Source organism: Lepidothrix coronata, unplaced genomic scaffold (assembly GCF_001604755.1).
Source record: "Lepidothrix coronata isolate B3197 unplaced genomic scaffold, Lepidothrix_coronata-1.0 Scaffold142, whole genome shotgun sequence".
NCBI lineage: Eukaryota > Metazoa > Chordata > Aves > Passeriformes > Pipridae > Lepidothrix > Lepidothrix coronata.
The window spans coordinates 467160-493143 of record NW_016690322.1 but is presented as its reverse complement, the minus strand read 5'-3'; the positions used below and the strand labels follow the sequence as shown (position 1 = coordinate 493143).

General features: G+C 37.7%; 1 protein-coding gene across 8 annotated transcripts in view; it reads left to right on the top strand.

Moving 5' to 3' along the window:
• Positions 1 to 25984, top strand: part of NAALADL2 (N-acetylated alpha-linked acidic dipeptidase-like 2) — a 469384-nt gene that overhangs the window by 259367 nt on the left and 184033 nt on the right. For all 8 annotated transcript variants that reach the window (XM_017827775.1, XM_017827774.1, XM_017827776.1 and 5 more), the window contains one exon: positions 8164 to 8434. In XM_017827775.1, the coding sequence (XP_017683264.1) occupies positions 8164 to 8434 (271 nt within the window). The remainder of the gene's footprint in view (positions 1 to 8163; positions 8435 to 25984) is intronic.

The following is a 25984-nucleotide window of genomic DNA, read 5'->3' as shown; positions in this document are numbered from 1 at the left end:
GTAAATCAGCCAGTCTGGTTTCTGTTCCTTGCTCTGTCAAGGAACCTACCTTTCTGCCCTTGGGTGATTTGCTTATCGTAAAAGTTTTTTGAAAACTTCCACATTTTTGTGGATTTTATTTCTTTGGCATCTGGTTTAATGTCAAAGTCAACTGCCTTTCAGATTTTGCCTTCAGATTGCAAGTGATAGAAAAGCAGTAATTTAACAGACTTTTTGTCCAAATTTCGCAGTAGAACTTCAGCCAATTGCTCATGCTCATAGTCCATTGCAAATGAACACATTTAAACAACCTTCACTTGGCCAGTGAATTTTACTATACCTTTGTGCTCTGTTGACAAGCCAATTCATTAATTAAGTACTGTGGTAATATTGATATTTTGCCATTCATTTCTCATATTGCAAATAGAAATTGTATTAAGAAGGTCTTTATTTTTGAAAATCTGATGTATTAAGAACAGTTTCTATGAAATTTACAACCCAGATAATGTATTTTGCATATGTTCAAAGTCTTTTTGGCTGACTTGCAAAGAATCTGAATTAACTAAACTCTTCAGTTCTTTGCCCAGCAATTTCTGGACTCAAATGCTAGTGCACGTTCAACGTTTTTTGGATCTTCTGTGAGGGGTTTTTTTGACTGGCACTTGCAGATGCTGCTGATTCATGACATGCTGGGAGTATTCACTATGTTGCTTTAGAAGAACACACGCAGAATAATGAAACAAGGACCTCCCTTGTGCTGGGATGCAGTTTATACCTATGGTTCCTTCTGAAACTGTGACTTATATCAGGAGTTATTAAGAATTAGAGTAAAAGGATTCAGAAGAGACAAACTCTCGTAATTTCTACACAGTGAACATGCAGTGAATTTCCATCTTGAACGTAACATATTTGCAGATGGCTGCCTTGTTGACAAATGCTTACCTTTCAAAACTTGGATGCCTTGGATTCATTGAGTGTATTTCTGCAAATGTCAGTTGGTTTGTTGGTGGATCTGACCCACATACTCCTTGTGGTGACAGAGCTGAACTCAATAGATTAACTTCTAATTCATATGACTACTTCAATTGCAGCACCTGTATCATTCAATAAAAGTTTTTGACAATTTTCCTTTTTCATCAATAACAAGAGATAATGAATAGTTGTCCATTAATAGGTCATTAAAATGTGATGGCATCCTGAACTTTGAGCATGTAGAGGATATTGTTACATTAATTCTGCTTTAAAACGCTATTATGTTGTTTCTGTGTCTGATAGAATAGCCAAGACATTGAGTTTTACTGTGGGTGTTCTCTTCCACAACAAAAGGATTGTGTAACTGGAAGAATTGTTTATTAAGCAAATAGATCTGGAAGAGTCTTTTTTGGTTTAGAATGGCATGTTATTGCTGAAGAATAAGGTGAATACTCTCTAATTCACGCATATTTGGAGCTATAATTTTTTTTCAAAAATCTTGTAAGCTTAAAGTGGACTAGAAAAGTAATTGATTGAGGGGTTTTGCATGTCCTTGCCCTGTTTTTACCCTCCTCTGGGTAATCATTTGATATACCCTTGTTAGAACTCATTGGTGCTCTGATGTCCTGGAGCACTTGAAGGATTTGGATGCTGGCTAGACGTCAGCATAACTGACATCCAAATCCCTCAGAAATCTTTGGAAAGCTCACCTACGACCAATTTATGACTTAGCAATGTTTAGTGTAGAGGAACAATGAATTGCTTGTTTTCCACTAAATTGGAATCATGAAGTGAGAGGATCAGTCATTTTTCAATGCGCTCCACCATCTGCCTTGAATACAAGTTTGGCTTGTCTCCTGATGTTGGCAAGTGAGATTTGAACTCTCCTCGTTAGTTTTATTTAAAAAATATAAAAGGCATTTGACTGTCTGATGTGGTGGGTAGGAGCAATATGCTTGGTATTCCTGCAGAGAAACAAAAAAATGTACAAAATAGCTAAGCTTGGGAGCCAGCATGAGGTGAGATCTGAGGGTCTTCTTCAATCCCATGGCAAAGAACTTCCCAGGAAAATGAGAAGTTTGCCCTGAAGCAGTTCTGCATGTAATTATACTATGATAGGAGAGGGTACATATGGTCAAGTACCCCTGTGAAACTCTAATACCCAGGTGGACTTAAACACAGTACAAAAATGCTATGAAGTTTTGTTTAAAAGTAGCTTTGGGCCTGCTTATGATGTGACTTTCTAAAGAGATAACTCAGGTCCCTTTTTGTAGGATATATCCAAAAGCCACATGTTTAAAACAAAAAAAAGGTTCAAAAGCATTTTTTTTTGGCTAGAGAACTGTGCAACCAAATTTAGAGCCGGTGCTCTGGTATCTGATGTTCCATATTTTTTATAGTTTCATGAATTGCATTTAGTCTGTGTCTGTGAAAAGTAAAAACTGTCATAAATCATACTCCTTGATGTTAAAGAATGTTAAATCTATATAGTAGGCCCTGTGTAGAATTCTTAGTGGTACACAGGTGCAGCTCTGTAAAACTCCCTTTGACAGCAGAAGTGAGATGTTGTTACACAAGAATGAGCAGGGGTTTGGCTTTTCCATCAATAGGACAGACCATGATTTCATACTGTGTTCTGATAAGCCTGTTATGATTTTTTTCTGTCCTGCAGAACTGGATGATGGTGTGGGCTGGCAAAAAGCGCTGCCTCCCATGAGAGGTCCATCTCCAGTGGAGAGAATACTGTGAGTGACAGGAGGGGTGTGAGCCCCCTGGCACAGGTTTCCCAGAGGAGCTGTGGATGCCCCACCCTGGAAGTGTTCAGGGCCAGGTTGGATGGGGCTTGGAGCAAGGTGGTCTAGAGGAAGGTGTTCCTGCCCATGATAGGGATTTGGCACTAGATGATCTTTAAGGTCCCTTCCAACCCAAACCATTCTGTGATTCTAAGCAGTAGCACCATGTCACAAAGTTGCTGGCCATCTCTGGTGTCTAAATGTTCTGTTTAACCAGTGCTTTCCATTGCTTTCATGCTGTAGACCAGTATTATTGCTTGTTTGTAATGTAGGAAGCATATCTGAATAGCCTTACCTGTTAATTTTGATCAATACTATGGTCATCATGAGACTGGAATGAACACAGTACCAGATTTCTTGTGACCCCTGACTGATATTATAATCAATAATACTACTACTACTAAACTATTAGTAGTATTCATATCAGTGCTAGAAATATGCCCAGAATATCCAGAATGTATGGAGACTGATGGTAGATGTGACAAAGGACATGTCATGGATCTGCTTTCTGCAGCAGATGCTGGTGACTTTGCAATGTAGCCTGAAGAGCCTGAGGTGGTTCAGGATCCTGTCCTGCACCAAGCTCCACGTAGTCAGCTGTTTACACCATGTTTCTCTCACATATTCTAACCTTCTGATATTTAATTTCTCACGGGCATGGATTTTTTTTTTTATTTATTTGTTTTGAGAGTGGTGAATTTGTGGCCATCAGCTCAGACCACAGGAAATCCGATCGGGCAGTTGGAGACCAGCCAGTTGAGTGCCCTAATTAACAGGAGCATGTAATTAAAATTTAAGCAGATGTGGCTTGGGCAGGTGGTATTTCCTGAACGTGTTTAGTTTCCTGTGTGTGCACCCTCTTATGTGGTGGATACAAATAAATGCTCCTCCTGCCACTGTGGAAAACACGGGTGCATGTGCTGAGCAGTTGGTCTTTGCAGGTGCTGTGCACTCACCCAGTGCCGCTGAAACTGCCACAGCTCGGCTCTTAATGGTCTGAAACGAGCTCTGAAATCCTCAACATATGTAAACATTTTTAAAACTCAGCCTGAACAAAGTTTGTGGGTAGGAAAAAAAGACATATGCATGGGAGGCTATAAATATAATAACCCCATATGATGTGTTTCTTGCATTCTTTTGTGATTGTCTGCTACCAGCTGCTGTTGGGAGCATCGTATTAGACAAGATAACACTTTGATCTGGTGTAGCTTTACAAAATATGTGAATTCGTTGTGGCTCACAAAATTTGAAAACCACTACTCAGCTGAAAAATTGGCCAGTAAAAATTCCAAAATCACATTTGTTTTTAGTTCTTACCTAAAATTCCAAAAATTGCTTTATCAACGATTTCAGTGAACTGGAAAAAAATAAAGAGTAAAAATTTACAGTTGGAATCTGGGAATAAGGCACTTAGATAGACTTCTAACTCTGAAAAACTGTAATTCAGAAGATTTTTTTTTTTTTAATAGACCACAAAGTGTAGGCCATTTCACTGTGCTCATTTCAGTACAGACATCAAATCTGTAAAGAAAAAAAAAAACTACTAACAAACCACACTTGAAGTTCTCCATATTTGAGGGGAAGTTTTGTCCCTGTAGATTGTTAAGATGGAATTTATAGAATCCTGCTGCAATTTTAGATTTGTTTTGTGGGGGGTTTATAGCAATTTAATAGGATTATCTGAGAAGTAATTATGTCATACAGTTAAATTATTCCATTTTTAGGTTGTTAGAGTGACCTGTTGTAACTTTTCAGTATCTGTTGAGTGGTGTTTTGCAGTGTCCCAGTGTACTACCAGCAATGAGCACCGAGCTTATTTGCAGTACCTTGTTCTCCCCTTTAGCAAACTGTGTCAAAAAGTGCTGTTGTAGCAAATGACTTTCCATTAAGCCACGGCAGGTCCATGTTCCCCATGGTTACCAAATTAAAACTGAAATGTGTGTATTTTGTGTGTGTGTTCATTTATCTGTTAAGGAATGGCCTTTTGAAGCTTCATAGGCTGCAGAACACCTGGCTTTATTTCATGTGTATCTTGGTCTTATTTCAAGTTGTTTTCCTATCTTTAGGACTTTGAATCTTCAACAGTGGTGGTCTCCTCCTCCTCACTAGGCAGGACATTTAACTGATCAGGCTGTAAAGTACAACTGAGATTTCTTATTTACACAAGAATTCTAATCATGTGTCTTCATAAACATTTTTTTGATCTTGTCGTCATATCAGAGTGGGAAAACTTTACCTTGTTAATTTGAAGTAAGGTATGCTTTCTGAGTTTTAAGTTCAATTTTATCTGTTTATCAGTTCAGGAACTGAACATATTTGAGATAGAGCAGAATGCTTATAAAACAAATTTATATCCTGTTCTGACGTACATTAGTTCAATATCTGATCTGCATTAGAAAGTAAAGGCCAGTAATTTTTGGAAATCTCTTTGAGAGCATCCTATAAGGGCACAGTAGTATTCAGACTGTTATTGTTATATTTATTAGTGTTGATTCTAACTTGAGACCAAATCAAGTCTGTGGTGGCTCCACTTTACTAGATTATATAGATTTACAGCAACTGAGATGTGCCCATTAGCTTTGTGGTTATTCCCATTGAATGAACCTGAAAAAAAAACCTGAATAAAGTAGCTTTTTAAATGTGAGCAAGGGAATCAAAAATTTGGCTGAAGTTATTAAAGGCAGTATTGTAAGTGGAAATTGGCAATCACATTGCTATTGATTCCTACTGAAAGTGCAGCCGCCTGCAGAGCTGAGAAACATCCTCATCCCAAGGGCCTCCTTCCCTCCACTGCTTAAATCTTACTGCTGTGAGTCTCTGAGGCCTGGAAGTTTTAGGAAGTAAGTTAATTGAGAATTTGTAGAGAAGGACTAAGAAGTGCTTGTGAAGTGCTGTGATTTTTCCAGGCAGAACTGCCAAACTTTGCACTTTTCCAAATTTGGCTGGGTTTAGGAAATACTGTTTTTGCATATTATGCATGGTGCACAATTAATATGTGAAAAAATAATGGGTTAAATTACCTCTGACTTTAAGTTCATACAGTCAGCATCAAAGGCAAATGCGAGTTAGAGATTACAATAAATCTGGAAAAAAATTCTTTCTGGTGCTGTTCATAAGGTTTATTAAAGTATTCTAATATGTGCTGATTTATTGTAATATAATGTGTGCTTATAATTTGAAATTTGATTTTAACATGCTTTAAAGATGTTATGGAGTAAATAGTGAGTGTGCTCATTTCTGTAACTTAATCAGATATGTTGTCACAAAAGTTTCAAATACATTCTTATTTAATTATGAAGAGGAAAGTAATTTTTCTTCTATTACTAAGGGAGTAATTTGCTTATTCCTCTCTTAATGCTTAATTCCTTTTATTGCAACTCAGTACTTCTTCTTGCAATATGCCATAACCTTATTGGCCTAGGATAAATTTCTTTAATTATTAATTCTATTAATGCTTCCATCACCTGAGGGAAATGCAGATATTCTGTTAATGATTGTGTTAATCAAACAGCTTTCTGTATTTCTGCACTGCCCAAGTTTATGTCATTGCATTAACAGGCACAGGAGATGAAATTGGAAACTTGTAATATACTACAGATTGGATTAACTCATCTGTTTGGTGTAGACTGCTCGAAGACTTATTTTAGATAATTTAAAAAGATTAAATCTGTAAGACAGTTATTCTTCCTGACAGGATCCCTAAAGTCTTCAACTTAAGTCCAGTGTTCTTGTAAAGATTTTAAGCTTTGCTCCAACTGGGTTATTCACATACAGTGTGGCCTGGGATACAATATATTGCTTTGAGCAAATATATTTAAAAAAAGAACCACAACAGCAAACTAACTTCTTTATATAAATATATGTATATTTTTAAAAGGCCTTTGGATGTTGAAATAATTATTTTGCCTATGTAGTGTGATAATGGACATTAGACATTGAATATAGTACACCATTTTTGAGCCTTTTCTAGGTGTAATAGGTGCCCTAACTTCCCTTTCTGCCTTTTTTAAGGGTTTGATGTTATCTAGGCAGTAAATGTTGATTTTTTTTTTTTAAAGGTTTGTTCAACCACAAGATAGTTTTGTTGAGGCGAAGAAGGGAGTCTTTGTGATTGAGTTCTGTCCTGGGGTTAGTGCAGACCCTTCTGGAAGTAGTGCTGGTACCTTTAGCCAGGAGTATCTCACATGCAGCATTGCAGGGGTACCACAGCACTTGGTGGGATTCTCAAATACCTATTGCTTGCTTAAAAAGATTGTACATTATTCACCCTTTTTTTTTCATGTGTGCAAGACAGCCAGGGTATTTTTTTACGTTCTACTAAGACCTAAGACCTTAAAGCAGCTAAATTTAATTGGCCTTTTTGTGAAGAGATGATTGAGGACAAGAGTTTTAGTATCTCTGTGCTTGGAAATCAATACCTCTGTGATCCTTAATCTTCTTTTTCAGTCCTGAGTGCTTCATAGAAACACACACACACACAAAATAAAAAAAATCCTCAGAAAATTCAGCAAATATTCCATAAGCTTTTTGTACTGTGTTTGGATAGTGCTTTTTATTTGAATAATAATGCATTTTTTTGCTGTCCTGCTTTGCTTAAATGACTGCTTGCCTATATAAGTAGGGAAAACCTTTAGCTGTCCCTTCAGCATGCCTGTCCTCTAAAGTTATCATGAAAATAGTTTCAACATCTCGAATCTTTTGGCATTTGCTGGGGAGGAGGGTGGTCCTTTGGTGCCCTCATCCTGTGGCCCATCTGGCAACCAGTGTTGAACCCTGATGCAAACCTGGTGATACACACCCAGACCAACCTGTCTGACTCCTCAGTTGACCTGTCAGTAGGTAATTTCCAGGTTTGTCTCTGTGCTTGTCAAGGTGGTTGCTCAACTAATCCTGTAGTGCAGATAGGAAATCTCAGGAGGACACCCTGACAGTGAGCACAATATTTGGGGGAACAGTTGCATTCTACTTAGTAAATTTCCTTTACTTGTTGAATTAAAGCCAAACATATAATTACAACTAATTTTCAGCATCATGCCCTCCCTGAAATCCCTGAAATGTGACTTCAGATTGTGTACTTCCTATTTAAAAGTTGATTAAATTATACTCTATCAGAAATTTGATCAGTGCCACATATATGAATTTCAAAACAGTTATGTGATAATTTCTGTAGGATCCTTTATTTCAATTGAATGTTTTTCCTATAATTATTTTTAATTTTATTTCTCAAAAAGCAGTTGCTTTTGTCTCACAGTTGATAAGAAATTATTTGCAAAGGAGTGAAGGGTGGTTGGGTTTTTTTGCACATTCGATGATTGATTATGAATAAAATTATGCTCTGATGCCTACTAAGGTACAAATGTTATGGTGGGAAAGAAACTAAACCTGTGTTTACTTGTGTGTTGTTCTGGTTTTTTTCCAGAGATTTGTTACAGTACACTAGGGAAGATGATGTAGACGTTGCAATGAAAATTCTGGTTCAGTGGCATTCCCAAGGCCTGGAAGATGTCCGGCTGGTGAATTACTCTGTTCTGCTTGACCTACCAGACTCTTCTTCAAACACAGTAACTCTGAAAAGCAGTGGTGAATGCTTTTATCCGAGTGGACAACAGTGCAGCAGAGACCCCAAAACACTTCATAGCCAAGACCTCCTGTACTCGTATGCAGCTTACTCTGCCAAAGGAACTCTTGAGGTAATGTGACCATTTGTCTCTGTCATTTGTGCTGAAATAGAGTTAGAAAACACCAGCTTTTGTTGAACTTGACTGGAAAATGGCACATAGGATCATAGAAGGATTTAGGTAGGAAAAGCCCTGTAAGATCATCAAATCCAGTCGTTAACATGGTGAAATGCCCAGCCTATTTTAAAATAAGCACATTTGCATAAAATATGATGTGGCCAATCTTATTTAATCTTACAATCCTAAATCAAATTTATAAACTAGTCAGACCTGAATGCTTCATATGAGATAGATAGATAGATAGATATAAATAATTTTTTTTTAAGTATCTGTGTTTATAAATTGTCTTGGGTATAAAACTCTGAAAGCTGTGTCTAGAGCTACACTTTATCTTGCTGATGTATGAGTGCTACTGGTTTGAGGGATGCTTGTAGGAAGGGCATGCAGGATGAGGCTTTCTGCACTAAGGCAGGTGGGAGTGCTGGGCTAATACCTGGAGCTCCTGAATTACGGTCGTGAATCTCACATTCTTTTATGACAACTCAGTTGACACATCTGCTCTGTTTCCTCTTGAAAACCCCAATTTGTACTTTCATTGTACTGTAGCTTTTGTTGGAAAGTTTTGTCAGCGAAAAGATCCTGCCTATTGGGATTTGTTACTTGACAAGTGAAAGAAGATCTTGGATTATCTTATTTTATCCTGTTTACTGTCTTCAGTGCCTGCCTTCCTTTAGATCCTTTCCAAATACATTGGGGGTGCACAAAAGGATCGTAATTTGTTTGCTTTCCTAGCTGAGATAGTATAAATCTCAATAAATATTTCTGAAATATAAAAACTGCAATTTCTCTGCTAACTGCATTATCAGTTAGCTAATGTCTTTCTCCTTGTTACAATATTGTATGTTATTCCAGTGTTGCAGGAGGTTTTCCGTCTTGCCTTCTTTTTGATTTAAAATGCATGTTTGTTTTCATGACTTAGAACACTATTACACCACATAGGAATAGATTTTGAATTGCTTTGGGTTTGGAGGAACCTATTCCAAAATAACTTTATACTTTTTGAATATCTTAATATTTAAAATTATCAATTACTTCATTTCTAACGTAAAAATACAACTGTCATGTATTTTCCTCTTGCTTGTGACAGTGTCTGCCCATAAGTTTTATTGATAACATGTAAAATGCTGTGGAACTCTTGCAATAACTCAAAATGGGGAAAGCTGCACAATGCTAACTAAGCCATTGTATAGACTATTAATCTAATTTTGAATTTTTGACTGTAGGAAATATGAGGACTGGGTAGAAAGTTTCTCATCTTGAAGTCAGCAAGCTTCAGCTTCTTTTTCTTAAAATCATTGAAGCTTTTTAGTCCTAGAGAGGAGCAGGAATGGAGTTCTTGTTCTTCTTTGGGAGAAAAACTTCTCTTCATCTTTTGTTTTTGTGTACTGACCATGCATACTTTCCTGAGTCTTGTGAGCCCCTGTTCTGGAGATCAGTCCACTTCAAAGTTTGCTGTTAAGAAGAGAAATGAAGTAGGCAAGAGGAGATCCTAACCTGCATGATGTATGCTTTAACTTCTCCATGGGAAAATAAAAAGGACTAATGAATGGGTTTTCCTTCTCATATCACTTAAAAACTCTATATTTAATATTATTTTCTCATTGTAACTTAATAAGAGTAACTGTAATGAGATAAAAGTACAGTTGTGACCTTTAAGGTTTTATTTCATAAAAATCAATGTGTTGCTAACCAATTCATCAGATTAAAGGAAATCCAGTGTTCCGGGAAAAATCCTTGATGTTATTACCAGCAGCACGTGCACCACCTTCCATTATGTTTCAGGGCAGTTTTCTCTCCAAGTTCAGCAGAAACGAGGACCACACACACTGTACTAATCACAAGGGTTGGACCTTGGCTTTGGCAAAACTCCAGACTTGTTCTTGAGCCAAAGTGTGACTCTCTGTGCACTGTTTTACAGTCAGTTCTTTGAGACACCTTAGCACCCTTACAAAACTTCAGATCTGTTCTTTTATTCTTCAGAAAGTCTATCCAAAATGTCCTGAGTTCTAGAGTTTTGCCCAAAAGGGAAATTTCCCCATTTGTTTGGGGTACAGATGAGTTGGTAGTGATCTAAGCATCCTGACTTTCAATCCTGTACACTAATCTTTATTATTTAAACTAATGGAAGTAGAAAAACTTTAAATGAGAAGTAGCAGGTGGTGGCTGTTGCCACCAGAAAGTGACTTGACTGCTTGCGGTGGATCTACAAGGCTCATATTTTGAATATCCTGCCGTGGGTTGTGATTGCGAAATCATGAAGGCTTTCCTGTGAAAAGGTATTTTTATAACAGCTACTCATAATCTGAATAATTTTCTTTCAAATGTGACACATCCTTAGCAGAAAATTCCCATTATGTGTCACCTAATCAGGTTGAATTGCTAATACTGCTTCAGTGCTGCTGCTTCATTGTATCTCATTTGTCTGTTTGGTTTGCTAGAAGTTCAAGCAGATAAAACCATTAAGCTATTGCAGTCTGGCTACCAGCAGAGCTACAGCTCTACCTTCACATTGACAAGGTTATTTGTAGAACAGCAAGGCTCATTTTCTTTGACCACCTGTCATGTCCATTCATCATACGGCCATTGTGTATGAGCCATCCAATTTGTGCTTTCTGGTAACAGTCTAAACAGCATTTGTGAGTAAAAATGTGAACATTTGTGATCTGAAATCTACTTCAAAAACCTACTTAGTGCCATTGTGATGGATGGTGCACTTTACTACTTCTCTATATTTCATCGGGCTGTGAAAAGGTGACACTGTTTACCCATCACGGTGACAGGCAGGGCAGCTTACAGTTCTGGAGAGGGCTGTCTAGTCAGTTTTGAAATAGATATTGCAGCAGTTATGTAAATAATATCTCGTAGGCTAGGTCAGTCTAAGGCAAGAATGACATACGTGAAATATATTTTTATTAAAACTTAAATATCAGCCACCTTTTATGGAGTTTAAACCTTTTGTCTGCTTGATGAAAACAGGAAAGCTGTTCTGGCCAACAGAGTGCACATATAAATGGAAATTACATTGCATCAAATTTATGCATTAAAGCAAAATGCATTGTCAGATGGTATGTAGCCAGTCTGAGTGTAGTGTGGTGAATCTGAATGTGCTGCTCCCTGCCTCCTCTGTGTGTGGTGATCCAGGAGCTGCGTCTGTGTGTGCTGTCACTGGTGGAGGGATGAGCTGGGGAACCATCAGTGAGAGGTGATGATAGGAGGATGTGAACCCCCAGAGATCTGATGTCCCTGTTCAGCACCTGGTTGGTAAGTGGCGTCAAGGTCAGCACACCTGTAGCCCATCTGTTGACACATGTGGAGGTGATCCCTAGAGTGCAGTGAAGGATAAAGAAGGGTATGTTTTGGCTGGCAGTGCAGCAGGAGGCTGGGTGGTACTTGGGACATCTGGTTTAAATCAGGCCCACTGAGTGCAGCCAGCTTTAGGATGAAACATGTTCAGTTTTGGTGTTCATAGTTTGTCTGCTCTGTCCCCTGTTTCTTTAGCAGCTGTAGAGACAGTCTAAGCAGAGGTAATGGTTGATGTGTTAGGACAGCATTCAAGGACAGACTAAGTAAAGCAAAATGAAGAATGTGTTTGCTTTATATTCCCGCATTTTATGAAATTATGTTTCTGTGAGCTGAAGTTTTTCTTGACTTCCTTTCACCTTAAATTTATTCACTCTCTTTTTGTGGAAGTATTAAGGAACTTTTGAAAATCCTAAGTCTGCTTTAATACTTTAACTCAGATATTTAATGTCCTCTGTTATATGGCATAATCTCATACTACACCACACTGCCTCTTACTGGAATAACTGCTGCCAAATCCCTGTTGGTTCCTTTGCTGCTTCTCTGTGCTTTCTTCTTTTTCTTTCCTCATGGATGCTTTCAGCAAGCCCAGCAAAAACATCTCTTTTCTTTCCTGGACCTCATATACTGAAAGGACTACATTGGTTCAGGAACCAGAAGAGGACGCAAGAAAAGTACAAGTACTGGCATGTTCTTGAAATGGGAATGCATATGCAGGTGGGGTTTGATGGTTTCATGGACAGAAATGAATAGTGCCCATCTCTGAGGCAGTTCTCCCAACACCCAACTATGTCTCTTTAGTACCTTGACCCCTGCTCTGTTCCTGTTTCCCTGCTCAGACTTCTCTGCTGTGTCACCTTCCTTCCCTGCTGGCTTCCATGTTCCCTGTTTCTATCAGTTTCTCTGTTTGCAGTGTCTGATGTGAGACATTTCTACTCCCAACTCAGCCAGTGGTATCTTTGATTAGTTTTGGAGGGGCGTCAGGGAGCAGACAAGTGAGAATTCCAATTGCTTGCCTCTGTCTACAACATGCAGAAGAGATTCTCTACATCTGCTGATCTCGTATCATCCTGCTCCGCTTCATTTGTTTTGGTGACATTTTCTCAGCTGTATGAGAACCCACCACAGAGATTAATGCAACCTGAAGCAATATGGGAAGTACAAGCCCATCTGTTAAGCTCACTCAGTGATCTTTCCACCGTTCTTCAGTCTTGGCAAGTTGGAATAAGGGAAGCAGGACTCAGATTGCTGTCAGATCCTCTTTCACAAGGAGGGGGTCTTGGTCACTTCTTACCGGATACCCCATCTTCTTATGGCTGTGTTGAGATGTCTCTTTCTCCCCATCATCCCCTTCTTTCTCAGGTCCATCACTCTGCAGGAAGATGGGAGTCTTGCTCTCCTCTATTGCATGTCACTCTAAACTTTCCCGCTCCTTCCAGGCTCCCCACTTGTGTGTCCTGCAGTCCCTTCCCCTCTATGCTCAGGTTCACAGTGCTGCAGCCCTGTTTCCTGGCAGTGCTGTCAGCTCTCTGTATTTCCAGCTCTGCACCAAAATGTCTGGAGTTCCTCTGGAGGGGCCAGTGCATCGGGAAGTCCTTGACCCAACAGCTTGCTTTCATTTGATTCGGTTTCATTGTACTGGAAATGTGATTAGTGTGCCCTTATTATCTTTTATCTTCCCTCCAGCTAATCAGTGGTAATTTCCTTAACAATATTTCCGAATTAAGATTGGTGTCAGCGGGTTGGTTTTAGAAAATTTTAAAATCTTCCCAGGTTATTTTTATCCCAAGGCAGAATTTCCAAATGAGCCTTCTGCAGCATGCTCACTTGCACATCTTGAATTCCAAAGGCAGAGAGTGCAGATAACTGAGATTAAATAATCACAGCATCTCTCCCTAAGTCTTTCAGTCATTTTTGATGGCACATTGGTGCAAAATAGCAAGCTAGAGGGAATCTTGATACATGTGTGCATTTAATTCTTTTAGGCACGCCAAATTTAGTTCATTATTGTCTTTATTAACATTTTTAAAGATTTCTTCTCCAAAGAGACATGCACTAGCTAAAATGAATCCCTAGCAACTGAAATCAGTTTGCAGATGGTTAGGGCTATAGGTTGAATAACACATACACACAAATGAGAAGAATCATGTGATTTTTTTGTAACATTTAGATGTTTTAGAGGAGCTTTATTTATCTTTTATTTATAGAAGAGTTTCTCAGAAGCCTCTTCCACAAATAATCATAATTTAGACCACTGCTCTGCATACCAAGTAGGCACAGCAAATTTTCAAGACAATCTCACTAAGAATATGGATTTTAGAATAGACTTGACCTTTAAACAGAAAACAACATTCAACATTAACTACAGCATAGCTGCCACTCTGTTATAATTACATATAGAAAGCTGTGAAATGCAATGTGAAGGTTATATAATTTAAAATTGCAGGCAAGGGCTTCGAAAACAATCATTGAAGAGATGTCCTGCAGAACATCCTGTCAGTTTTCTGGCATATTTCACATAACTATGAATAAATAAAGTTGTACAGATCCCTAAAAATAATAGTAGTTCATCATGCACAAAAGCCTCGATTAATATTGCTGGAAGATTTTTGTGTCATTGAAGGACAGGGTTTCAAACGCGCAAATGCTGCTGCTGCAAAACCTTTTGCTGTTTTATACTTGTGAGTCAATACTGTGCTTACATTTTACTAATAAAGTGTTAGTAATGACATTTTATTAATAATGTCATTAATAATAAATGAGATTTTTTAAGTGATAAAAAAGCAAAAGGTGAAAGGGTGAGGCGTCTTGATATCTCAAGACATAACAGATCACTGAGCACTTCCATGCCATTGCACAGAATCAGCTGAAGGCACTTCTCAGTAAGGCCTCTTTACAGTATTTGAGGGGAAGCAATGTTGAACCATAAACATTATTTATATTCCAATTGCACAATAAAAAACTAAAGGATGCAAACCCCGAGGACTTGAGAAGTGTATTTGGTGCTTTATTTGGGTTTTAGTGCACGCAAAGTTCATATTGAAATAAATGGGAATTACATCATTTTTAAGCAGAGATAAATTTTGTCTGTTACTAGTCACTGTGAGAGAGTACAAGTGGAAGTAACTTCTGCAAATGCATGGATCTCTGAGAAATAATTTTCGTTTTTATTATCTTACTGTACAACTTAGACCCAGTGAGTTGCCATCTCCTCTGCAGTTCAGTAGATATCTGGTTTGGTACCTACCCAGTCAGGCTTTTCTCATGCCCACTCTTTGATGATGGTGTTTGGTTCAAACCTGAGTACAAACATTCTCCAAGGCAAGTGGAAATCTTTCTGCCAAATCACAAGGCACATTTTGCTTAGGCAGTGCCATCTTATCTCTTCCTGTAATTTCTTCTGCATCTTCTTAGTAAATATGAACCTTCCAATAACATACCTGTGTTTTTTTCTGTTTAAGTTTGCAAGGCAATATTCTCCTCAGAGGAGGAATTCCAAGTAAAATGCTGCTTCTGCTGTGAGCTGTTTGGATTGGGTTTTAGGGATCTTTTTCTTTTAAATTTCTCTAGTATTCTGAAGTTTTCAAAATGCCTTGAAGCAATCTTGCTTGCACTGAAAAAAGCAAAAATTTTGTTCAGCAGAGGGACTATAAAACAAATATCAGCTTTTAAAAAAATTGCTAGGATGAGAAAAACATAATAAGAAACAACTATGACTGATATGAAAACAGTAACAAAATATTTTTGTGTTTACATAATACTTAATCCTTGTCCCTAAAACTACTTACATAACTTCATTGTTTAAAAAAATACAGTTTCATCCATTAACAGTAAAGAAGTGCTTAAAATGCTACTCAGTTCTGTGATAGTTACAAGTGAAAGTAAAATAAAATATCGATTCAGCTGTTGCTGCTTTTCATTTTTTTAGTTTACTTTTGAGGAAGAGAAGCAAGTCCTAAAACATTTTAAGGAACATGAACAATACAAAAGCATCTGTAATTGAAGGCAGATTACCTTTTACTGTGCATATACATCCTGTATCTGGGAGCATGGGCAGAGGGGTCCGACCCTGGCAGTCTCAGACATCAAAAGGGAACAAATCACTCTTCTTACATATTGCACTTGATTATTTTGGAAAATAGATAAAAAGTCTAAATAATGATTGTGTCACTTGGATTAAAGCTGGCAGATGAAAAGAATCAGGAGGAACTATTTTAATCTCCAATGCAGTGTGATAAATCTTACCAGTTGAAGCCTTAGCAATGTGTTTTATCTTAGGAGTTATCTCTACCTACCAGTATAACTTCCGCAGTCAATACTGGACAACATTTTTTCAAAATCTTAAAAAGTTTATTTCTTCTAATGTAATAATATCAGCTTATTGGATGCTTTTCTATGTAAGTCTCTTTTTGTCTCGTTAAAATCTTTTTTAATGTTTTGAAATGAGAGTAGCACTGAAAATCCAGAACAGGTCTGAAGATTTCCTATCTCTGTGTTAGGATGTGGTGACACGAAGGACAAATATAGTCTTCTAAGATGAGCACTTGAAAGAGTCGAAGAAAGTTCTTGCTAAAAAAAGAAAAAAAGAATAAGCTTGCCTGATGTTTAAATGTAATCTAAACTGTTTAAGGATAAAGCTGCAATTTTAAGAATAATTTGGTGAGGACTGCAGCTTGTCTGACTTCTTTGTTGAAGATTTTTGGTATAAAAGAGCAAAGTATGTACCTCTCTAGAGACTACTTTGAGGAATGCTCTAAACTTGGACACAACCTTGGTATTAAGAAAGACCAAAAAAATGAAGAAGACCTCTCTCAGAGCAAAACCCTTTGAAGCAAATGTCTTTTGAAACCTTTTGGAGCGGGATGAAAAAAATGTGCTGCTGTGATAGAACTGGTTGAAAAATATATATAAGAACTGCATTCTTAAAAATGTAAAAAGGAATAAAAAGCTAAAAAAAAGGAGATCCAGATACTTACCATTGGCAAGTCTAAGTTTGGTATCCAGGTGTTGTTGGCAGAAGTGCATTGTCTGTGTATGTGAACTGTCAAAATGCCAGAGCCTGTTCACTGGCTGGACTAAAATGTCCTGAGAAAAAGCTTTTGTTCAGAAATTCCCTTTTAAGCTGGTTGGAAATACAGCACCTCTGACTCCGCCTACCAGTTGCAATCCCAGGAGAGAGGTATCCTCTTAGAAATAAAAAAAAAACCAACCAGCAAACACTGAAAAACATCGGTGTGAACTCAATAAAGCTGAAAATACACTGATCTTCCCTTTTCCTAGGTTTAGGCATTCCTAGTTTTTTATTCTGTCTGATATGCTGTCTCTTCCACTAAATATAAATAAATCTCATGTCTAACCTCATGTAATGAATATTAGTTACTGTGTTTATCTCACTCATTAAGAGGGCCTTAATGTGAATTAATTGTGAGCTATATCAGTTCTGTTCTCATAATTATTTCTTGTGTTCCTGTGCTCTGCAGTTCAAAGAGAAGGTCACTAATCAATCACCAGGTTGTGACTGGCCCAAGAGTTAGGTGTGCGTGAGAAAGAAGATACTTCAAGGAATTTATCTTCCTTCCACTGAATTATGTTACCATATAGAGTTAGTCTTGTCTCCTGAAAGATTCACTGCCTCACACTGCTGTCTTCAAGGGGCAGGCAGAGGTGAATAAGGATAGAAGAGGTCTGGCAATGGCTTCAACTATGAGAGAGCAAAGCTGCTTAAATATGCAAGAGAGCTCCTGCTATGTTGTCATCCAGGAGGGAAGTTTCTCTTACTGCAGGTCAATTATTGCCAGGCACGATCTTTACTTGGAGAATATTTTAGAGAACAAATTAGTATGAAAAGTTAGAAATTATATTCCTGGCAAAAGAATTACAGCATCAGTTTTCTAACAAAAGAATTTATTCAAAAAAATCTTTTTCTGTCTTTGTCCATGTTGCCCTTTTAACCATAAACTCCTTACATCTTAAAGCTGGAGGAAAATATTACAACTGTGTAATGTCAAAAACTAAAGTCTAGAATGAGAAATTGTATCAGTATGGACAGTGTTAAGCTCAGGATCCAATGGCTAAGACTGACTCTTTGAGTTGAGATCTTTCCCTGATGATTTTATTGCTGTTGTCTTAAAGCCTGTAGGGTTGTTCTCCTCAAAATAAACTTTCATAATTGTTTAATTTTCTCTGCAGACAGTGAAGATAATTTGTTTACAATACATAGTGTTTGTAAAGTAGGTACCAAAAAGGTAATGGCAAAAGAAGAAATAAGGAGGGAACCTTTTCAGTAGATGTTACAATTAGTGATAGTTGCTAGTGATGACCATTGTATGTTCTTTGTCTCACCTATTGAATTTAGTCTCTTGGATTTATTTAAATTCAGGAAACACATCACTTGATCTCAGAAGAGGGGCTGTTAGGGAAATGTGTGGTTGAGTCAGAATTTGCGGGAACACGTACTGAGCTCCCTGTTTCTGGTTTCCTTTTGTTGGTTGTTCAGCATCTGGGGCAGGAGGGATTGTAAAAGGTGAAGAGAAGGAATTGAGCACAGATTTCTGTAGTAACTGATAGTTCTCTAATAATGTCCCTAACTGTTTTTATTAAAAATTGTACCATCAAGTACTATTACTACAATCATACTGAGCATTTCTGTACAGCTGTGAAAGAGGCTGACCTGAATTCCAGGCTGTGTGGAAGACGAGGGAAGCTCTGTCCAGATCCGTCTCCAGAGCTCTGGATGGGCTGCACTGATGGCAAAGCTTTTGAATTAAACAGTAAAATCTATTATATGATAGCAGGTCAGGTTACTCCTTCTTCCCACCAAGTCATCCAGAGTCTCTTCAGACTTTCCTGTATATTTTAGATACCGTGAAAATTTTTCCAGCTTTTCTTTTGTGATGCAGTTAACCAGGATGTCACTGCACAGGGTGAAGGGTTTACTGGGACCCTTTCTAGAAAGAAACAGCTTCTGTCCTTTGCATGGGATTTTTCCTTTTTTTCTCTAGGATTTTCCATCCCTGCTGCGAGCACAGGGACCAACTTCACACATTCTCTGTGGTGCTTCTGCCCACATTTAGAGATGAATGCTCAAAATGTCTGTGTGAAATTTGGCATGGTTCAGGAAAACCTTCACCCTAACCTTTGGAAATACTTAGGATAAAAGTGAGCTACTAATTTTGCTATAGCAAGGATACCTGGCAGGGACCTATCCCAAACTTCCATTTAATCCTTGCTGTTAATTAATAAAACATTTTTTAAATGAAAGTTAGCTGTTTCTGAAAGAAAAGCTAAAAGATACTGCTGTATAGAACCTTTAGAACTAAACAATGCAGACTGCAGTATCACACTGAATGACCAAATGACTATTCCAAAATCTTGAGTGCACTTTTAAAAGCAAGATTTGAAAGCCTGAAACAAAAAAGAACTTTGTTTTCTTCCTGGTACAATTTTATTATCTATGATACCTGAATCACACATCATGTGTCTCTTGTAAGATAAGTCTGCTTCCAAAATGTTAGGTAACTGAAAAACAGAAATATATACTTGTTTAATCACATAGAGCTGAGCTGTTCTCAAGTATGACCATATATATATATACACATATATATAGTCCTGGTCAATCATTTGGGCTACTTGAATTTGCTGTCACTCAAGCATATTTCCTGTTTTCACTGGAGTCCTTTTCTGTCCTCTGAATCTCTGAATATATTTGTAATTTTAGAACATATTTTCCCCTGTCCTTTTTCTACAGATGTAATTTAGAGACCTATAAACCTGTGCAATGACTCAAAACAACAAAATTCACATGAGATGGGAAAGATGTCATTTTCCTTTTCACAACTGCATATTTGCTTCTGCAGGTTTGCTCAAATGCCGCTTTAACACTCAGATTTGTGTTTGAAACATTACATGCTTGGACATCTCTCTGATTATGTTCAAGTGCATGATGTTTGGCCAAGCTTTATGAAAGCTTTTATAAAAGTAAGTACTTTATAAAAGACCATTTATTATAATCTAGAAAATAGAGTTCTCCCTGAGATTTCTGAAAGTTCAAGTGTTCTCTAGATGCAGTGGGTGACCTCCTCTTGTAGCTATGAATGATTATTTTCTTCTTTGAGGTAGATGTCTGTTTTATCGTTATGTATCCATACACTGGCAGTAACAACATATGTTTTGTCTGTTTGCATAGCAAGTGTGCACAGAAATCCAGCTAGCCTGTACATTTCAGCTCACAGTGCATGTGCTACTATGAGAGTTGATTTGGAAATGGGCTCCTCATCCTATGAAAATTGCACTGTTTAAGAATGTGCTGTTGTGGTTTAACCCCAGCCAGCAGCCAAGCCCCAGAGAGCCACTCGCTCCCCCACCTGTGGGATTGGGGAGAGAACTGGAAAGGTAAAGGCTGGAAAACTCCAGGGTTGAAATAAAGACATTTTAGGGAAAGTAAAAGCCATGCACATAAGCAAAGCAAAACAAGGAGTTAATTCACTGCTTCCCATGGGCGGGCAGGTCTTCAGCCACCTCTTGGGGAGCAGGGCTCCATCACACCTAATGGAGATGGGAAGACAAACACCATCAGTCCAAATGTCCCCTCTTTTTCTTCTGCTTCCCCCCACTTTATATACTGAGCACGATGTGATATGGTCTGAAATATCCCTTTGGTCATTTTGGGTCACCTGTCCTGCCTGTGTCTCCTCCCAACCTCCCATACACCCCCTGCCCCCTCCAGAGCATGGTAGAATGGAAAGCAGGAAAGGCCTTGGCTCTGTGTAAGCCCTGCTCAACAATAACAAAAACATCTCTATATGATCAACCCCAAGTTCAGCAAAAATCCAAAACACAGCCCCATAGCAGCTACTGTGAAGAAAATTAACTCTACCCCAGCCAAAACCAGTACAGTTCTGAATCATGAATTCTGAAGAGGAAGCTTGGAAGTGGTAAGGCTGTTTTCTAGATATTTTTGTTTTGACACAGAAAAACTGACTCTAAATATGAAACAACTGAGCCAAGTTGAAACACCTCTCTCTAGGAAATTAAAATATAAACGTATTTTATGTTAGTTATGAGATTAAATATTTAGATTTTCCTTAGATTCTAACGCACTTTCATGTAGTGTTTTGTTCCAGTTGACCCACATTCTGTCTTTGATGGTGTTTGCATTCACAGGGCATTGTTCACTCCACAGGATATGACTTTACTTGTCTGGTGTAGGTATAACCTCATGTTTCACTGTTGTTCACACTGAGCCTCTGAGCAGGTGGAGGGGAGCTCTCCCAGTTCAGTTTGGTACCTCTCCTGCCCAGTTGAGATTGGATCCATCCCTGCCAGAGCTGTCCTGCAGAGCCTGTTTGTATATAAGGTGCTTCTAAGGCACCTTCTGTAAAGTTCAAGCTTTTTCTCTAAAGGCTTAATGCTTGTAGCTATTATAGGAATGAATGTCTGGTTTTAATTCAGTGTATGATATAAGGGCCATTGAAGGCCCTCTGCAGCCTCTGGATGTTTTGCATTCATTCTCTGAGTTTCAATGAAACCTCCACCACACGGCAACCCAGCCTTGAGAATTTGTTGAGTTCAGATGTAATGAGGCTGGACCTAAAACCCTTCCACTGAAAATTTTAAAGCCAAGTTCAAATTACACCATTATAATTTACTGTGTACATATGTAGCTTATGATTTAAGATCCCACATCACAGCTGAGTAATTTCTGTTTTGTTTAGTTTACCCTTAGTCTTTGTGATTTGTAAATGTATATTTGCATGAATAATTACCTCTAACTAAGCTGAACCAAGTAGGCTGGCAAATACAGATTACTGTTTTTTCTTAGAAAAGTATGATCAATGTGACTTTATGCTTTAGGGACTAATGGTACTAAATAGCTTTGCAGTTAACTCTTATAAAGAGGAGGATATAAATAATGTTAAACACAAATAAGAAAGAATCATTAAAATTTAAAATTATGTCACTAGTGAAGTGACAAACAATCATCACTGCTTAATGAAAGTTTGAATTAATTAAATTTCTGGTAGTATTTTAGACATTCAATGATCTCATGTCCTTTAATGTTTTATAACAAAAGTCAATGTTCTTAGAGATTTTAAAATAAATAAATATCAGTTAATTGTAACTGAAAATTACAATATTTTATTTCAGAAACTTGAAAAGTTAGATTTGTGTTTATATGTAGTTAGAAAAGATGACAAAATACATATCTGTTGTTTGGATATCTTGCTGGATATCATGAATTAAGAAGTTACATTCAAGTATTAGTTTTTCCTTTTGGGAAACCCAAAGAATGTGATTTGGGACAGAGGGAGCAGAATATGAAAGAATTAAAAGAAGGAAAAATAAAGTTGAAAATAGATATAGAGATAGGAATCTCCAGGATGAGCTTGATCTACGGGGACCTGAGCTGTGTCAGCTGAGATTTATTTGGAGCTTTGTAACCATAAAACACAGAAGAGGTTCTTTTCTCTAGGCTATAAAAAGGCTTCGATCTTGATTCAGTATCCCTCGGAGTTGGTAGGAAAAAAAACCCTGCAATAAACTGCAAAAAGCAAGCAAGCAAACAAATTTAACCTCCTTGTCATTCTAAAAGTGATCCTGTAATAGCAAAAGCAACTTGTAGGAGAAGCTTCAGTAGAGCCCTGTCTGGGATGGAGCTGTGTGAGCTGGACAGGTAGGACGAGGGGGAAGAGTGAGCATGAAATGTCTGCAAGGCCAAACTCCATCAAACTGAGGTTAAGGAACATCTCTTTTTTTCTCCTCTTTTAGTATAAATTACAGTTTTAGCTGCCATTATAATGCAGTGTGCAATTTTATCTAATAAAACCTAGACACAAAGAACCCTTTTTGACTGTAAGCTGACACTGTGAGTCATACTGAATTACTCTAGAATTTTATTGTAGGGGAAGGAATATTGAGGCAAAAAAAGAAAACTTCAATAGAGTAAGGTGCTAACAACCATGAAGAAAAACATCACGAATCTGTTTGAAGAGCAGTCCTTGAAGGTAAAATTCACTAGTTACTTAATTTCTAGATAGTTCTCTAAAGACCCTTCACACGTCTTCTCTGTGGAGCAATATAGAAGTTCTCTGATTTAAATCTGCCCAGACACTGTTGGTCAGAGGCATCTCATAGTATTGGAACAGAACAAAATCAGCTTCAGTTAATCCAGATATGTAATTATTTACTTTTTTGGGGTCAGACAGTGTGTTCAAATTCAAATTGCACAAATCATCTCTTCTCGGCGTGCCTGACACAGTTCCTTGGAAATGCATTAGGTTATTAATTTTCAAGGCATAAAATTATTTTTCTCCTTCCAGTTTTCTAATAAGACATAAAAAGAAGCTCAAGGATAGAGAGTCCTGTGATACTAGAAGTACAGTCCAGATAAGTAGTGTCCACATTTTGCCAAGAAGGTAGGGGAATTTACTTTCAGATATATAGTTTAGTCATTCACGGCATATCACACAGATGTTTCTGTGTAGTTACCCCAAATTACCAACAACATTTCCAAGACAGTTTGGGAATGGCCAAGTGTTGTAGGATACACAAAACACTGAAAGTAATATTTGCTAACAGAAGACAGTGCACTTGGATTTTAAGATCTTATATGAAATTTTTCCTAAAGTACACAGAGAATGGAAAGCTCACCACGGGATTGCAGAGATAGTGTTATTTTGAAATTATTGTAAACACTGGAGTATGATGTTTTCATGGAAACTGAGTCCTAAAGAAACACATTTTTATTATGTAGCAAAAACAGCTCTATAAGAAATTACTTTTTCGTGTGACAGGCCCCCTTCCCCAAATCTCTCTTCTTAAAAATCAGATATCTGCCACAAATTCTTCCCTGATTTCTTTCTATTTTGTGTCATAATTGTTTAATTTTACTAAATATTGAATTATACTCTTGGTCGTGCTTTCTCAGTTCTTTTGCTCTTCTGACAATGATGATCCTTGAAACACAGAGCAAAAAATAAAACTTCACTGCACTTGCACTTGTCTTCAACGAGTCCTAACCATGAAGGAACAGAGTGATGGATCCTACTCACACCAAGTGCCATTACTGTAAAAGAAATCACTAGTGTGGCACAATATTTTCTCCGTTCAGCCTTCAGCACTGTGATTGAACTAGAGACAGTCAGGAGACATCATGGAACACACAAACACAGATCTCTCCCTGTCCCTCTTTTTGCCTGGAACCAAGTGAAGGACAAAGTGTGAAAGATAAGTTTGGATATTAACATTCCCCTAGAAATACAGTAAGTATATAAAAGGTGGTTGTGCCTGTTTGGTGTGTTCAGCAGGACCCTGAAGGAGGCCTGGGTGGTGGCAATCACAGGGAGACAGGTGTGGCTCCCTGATTATCACAGGGATGCTTTTGGCTGGAATGGGAGCAGCAGCTCCTGTCAGAAGGTGTAACAGAGTTTACACTAACAAAAGATTTGTCATACTTGGGCACAGCTCTGTTATCTCCTCTTTTCTTTCTTCCTTCCTTTTCTCTAATTTTGGAGAACAACTAGTTTTTTATTTGCTGCTTTCTTTGCATTCATTGGTGTCCAGCTTTGATCTACAACCAGCTTGAGTTTACTTTTATGCTCTGCTGAATGCTGCCTTCAGCCTCAATTTCAGAGCTGTGCAAATAAATTATAGTGAAGTGTTTAATTAAAGTTCGCCTCATGTCCTGATTACAGAATGCTGCCTCCTCAGATACAATTTGCAAATATATTTTGGAGTTTTATTTTAGACAGGATGACTAGCTGAAGGTTATTTAATTGTGATTGATTGTGCATTGGATGTTTCTGTTGCCTTTATTTTGTGAAAAAAATGAAAATAGTAGCTAAGTGTTGAAGGACAAATGAAGGGCATTGACCTGGATGAAAGAAGGGGATTTAGTAAGCCTGAACAGTTGCAGAACTGAGAGTTGATACTTCTAGAATTACATATTTAATATTTAGTTTTCTTCAATACTTGGAGGTTTTTTAAGTCATCCATTTCTGAAACCCTTTAGTGAGTAGGTCAGCACTGTTGGGAATCTGATTTTGACTGTGCTACTGTTTATCAGTGATTTTCACACCTGCAGCTTCCACAGTCCTGACCTCCCAAACAGTTCGTGCAGAAGCTGTTCATTAATGTGAGTCAACAGATTGGTATTGGTTAAAATATATTCATAATTCGAGGTTACTGAACTGTGTCTCTAACAACAAGTAGCATTAAGAGGGAGAAGATTTTTCACCACAGACATCCTGTGTGCTATTCCTTGTAGTTGTTTTTTTGGGTTTTTTTTTGTGTGCTAAGTTTACACCTTTCAGATGTCTTTGACATTGATCAGTACTGACCTTAATGAGTTCTCTTAAGAAATAATAATGAAAGTATTTATTTAGGTGTGGTGCTGTTCTACCAGGAGCTCCTCAGTTTGAAAGCTGCTTTCTTATCTAAACTGATTCCATCTGCATTTTAGTGGTTGTGAGAAACATCCCTTCCTGGATGTAGTGGCTCTGAGTTTTGTGGGGGTTATTTTTGTTTGTTTGTTTTTCTTTTGGGTTCTTCCCTTAAACTGTTCTGTGCCTGCTGTGCCCCTGGCAAATCAGTGACAATCTGCCTCTTAGCCAGTGTGTTGGATACAGATGCATAATGCTGTTATTAAATCCCTTTCCTCAGTCAACAGGATTGATAACAATGTTATAAGACAAACATATTTCTGTTACTATTTTCAACCTATTTAACTTATTTTTTTTAATTACCTCAGCATTCACAAAGAAAGCAAGGTTTAAAAAACAGTATCCAGCATCTCCAAGACCCCAGCTGCCACCTGCTTCATACACTTATTCATGCTTTTCCTTTTCCAGACCTATTCTACTCTTTGTTCTCTGTGACTAGATATGAAGTACGCTGTTTTATTCTGTTTCATTCTGGAGATAAGTAGAAGAAATTAGGAAAAAAATCCATGCCTGTCTTGATTGTGGCATTTTAAGAGTGTTTTTCTTTTCTGTTTTGGGGGAATTTTATTAAAATTTTTAAGATAGAATGTTTACAACTCACTGAGCATCATCTTGGGACTTAGAAACGAATAATAAGTCTAACATAAAATAATTACTTTTCCTAAAAATGTTTGTTTTATTACCTACCCCTACTTCATTTCATGCATGGGGGAATACTACTGAACTCCGTAATGCACATTACAATTTGTTCCTAAATAGTCAT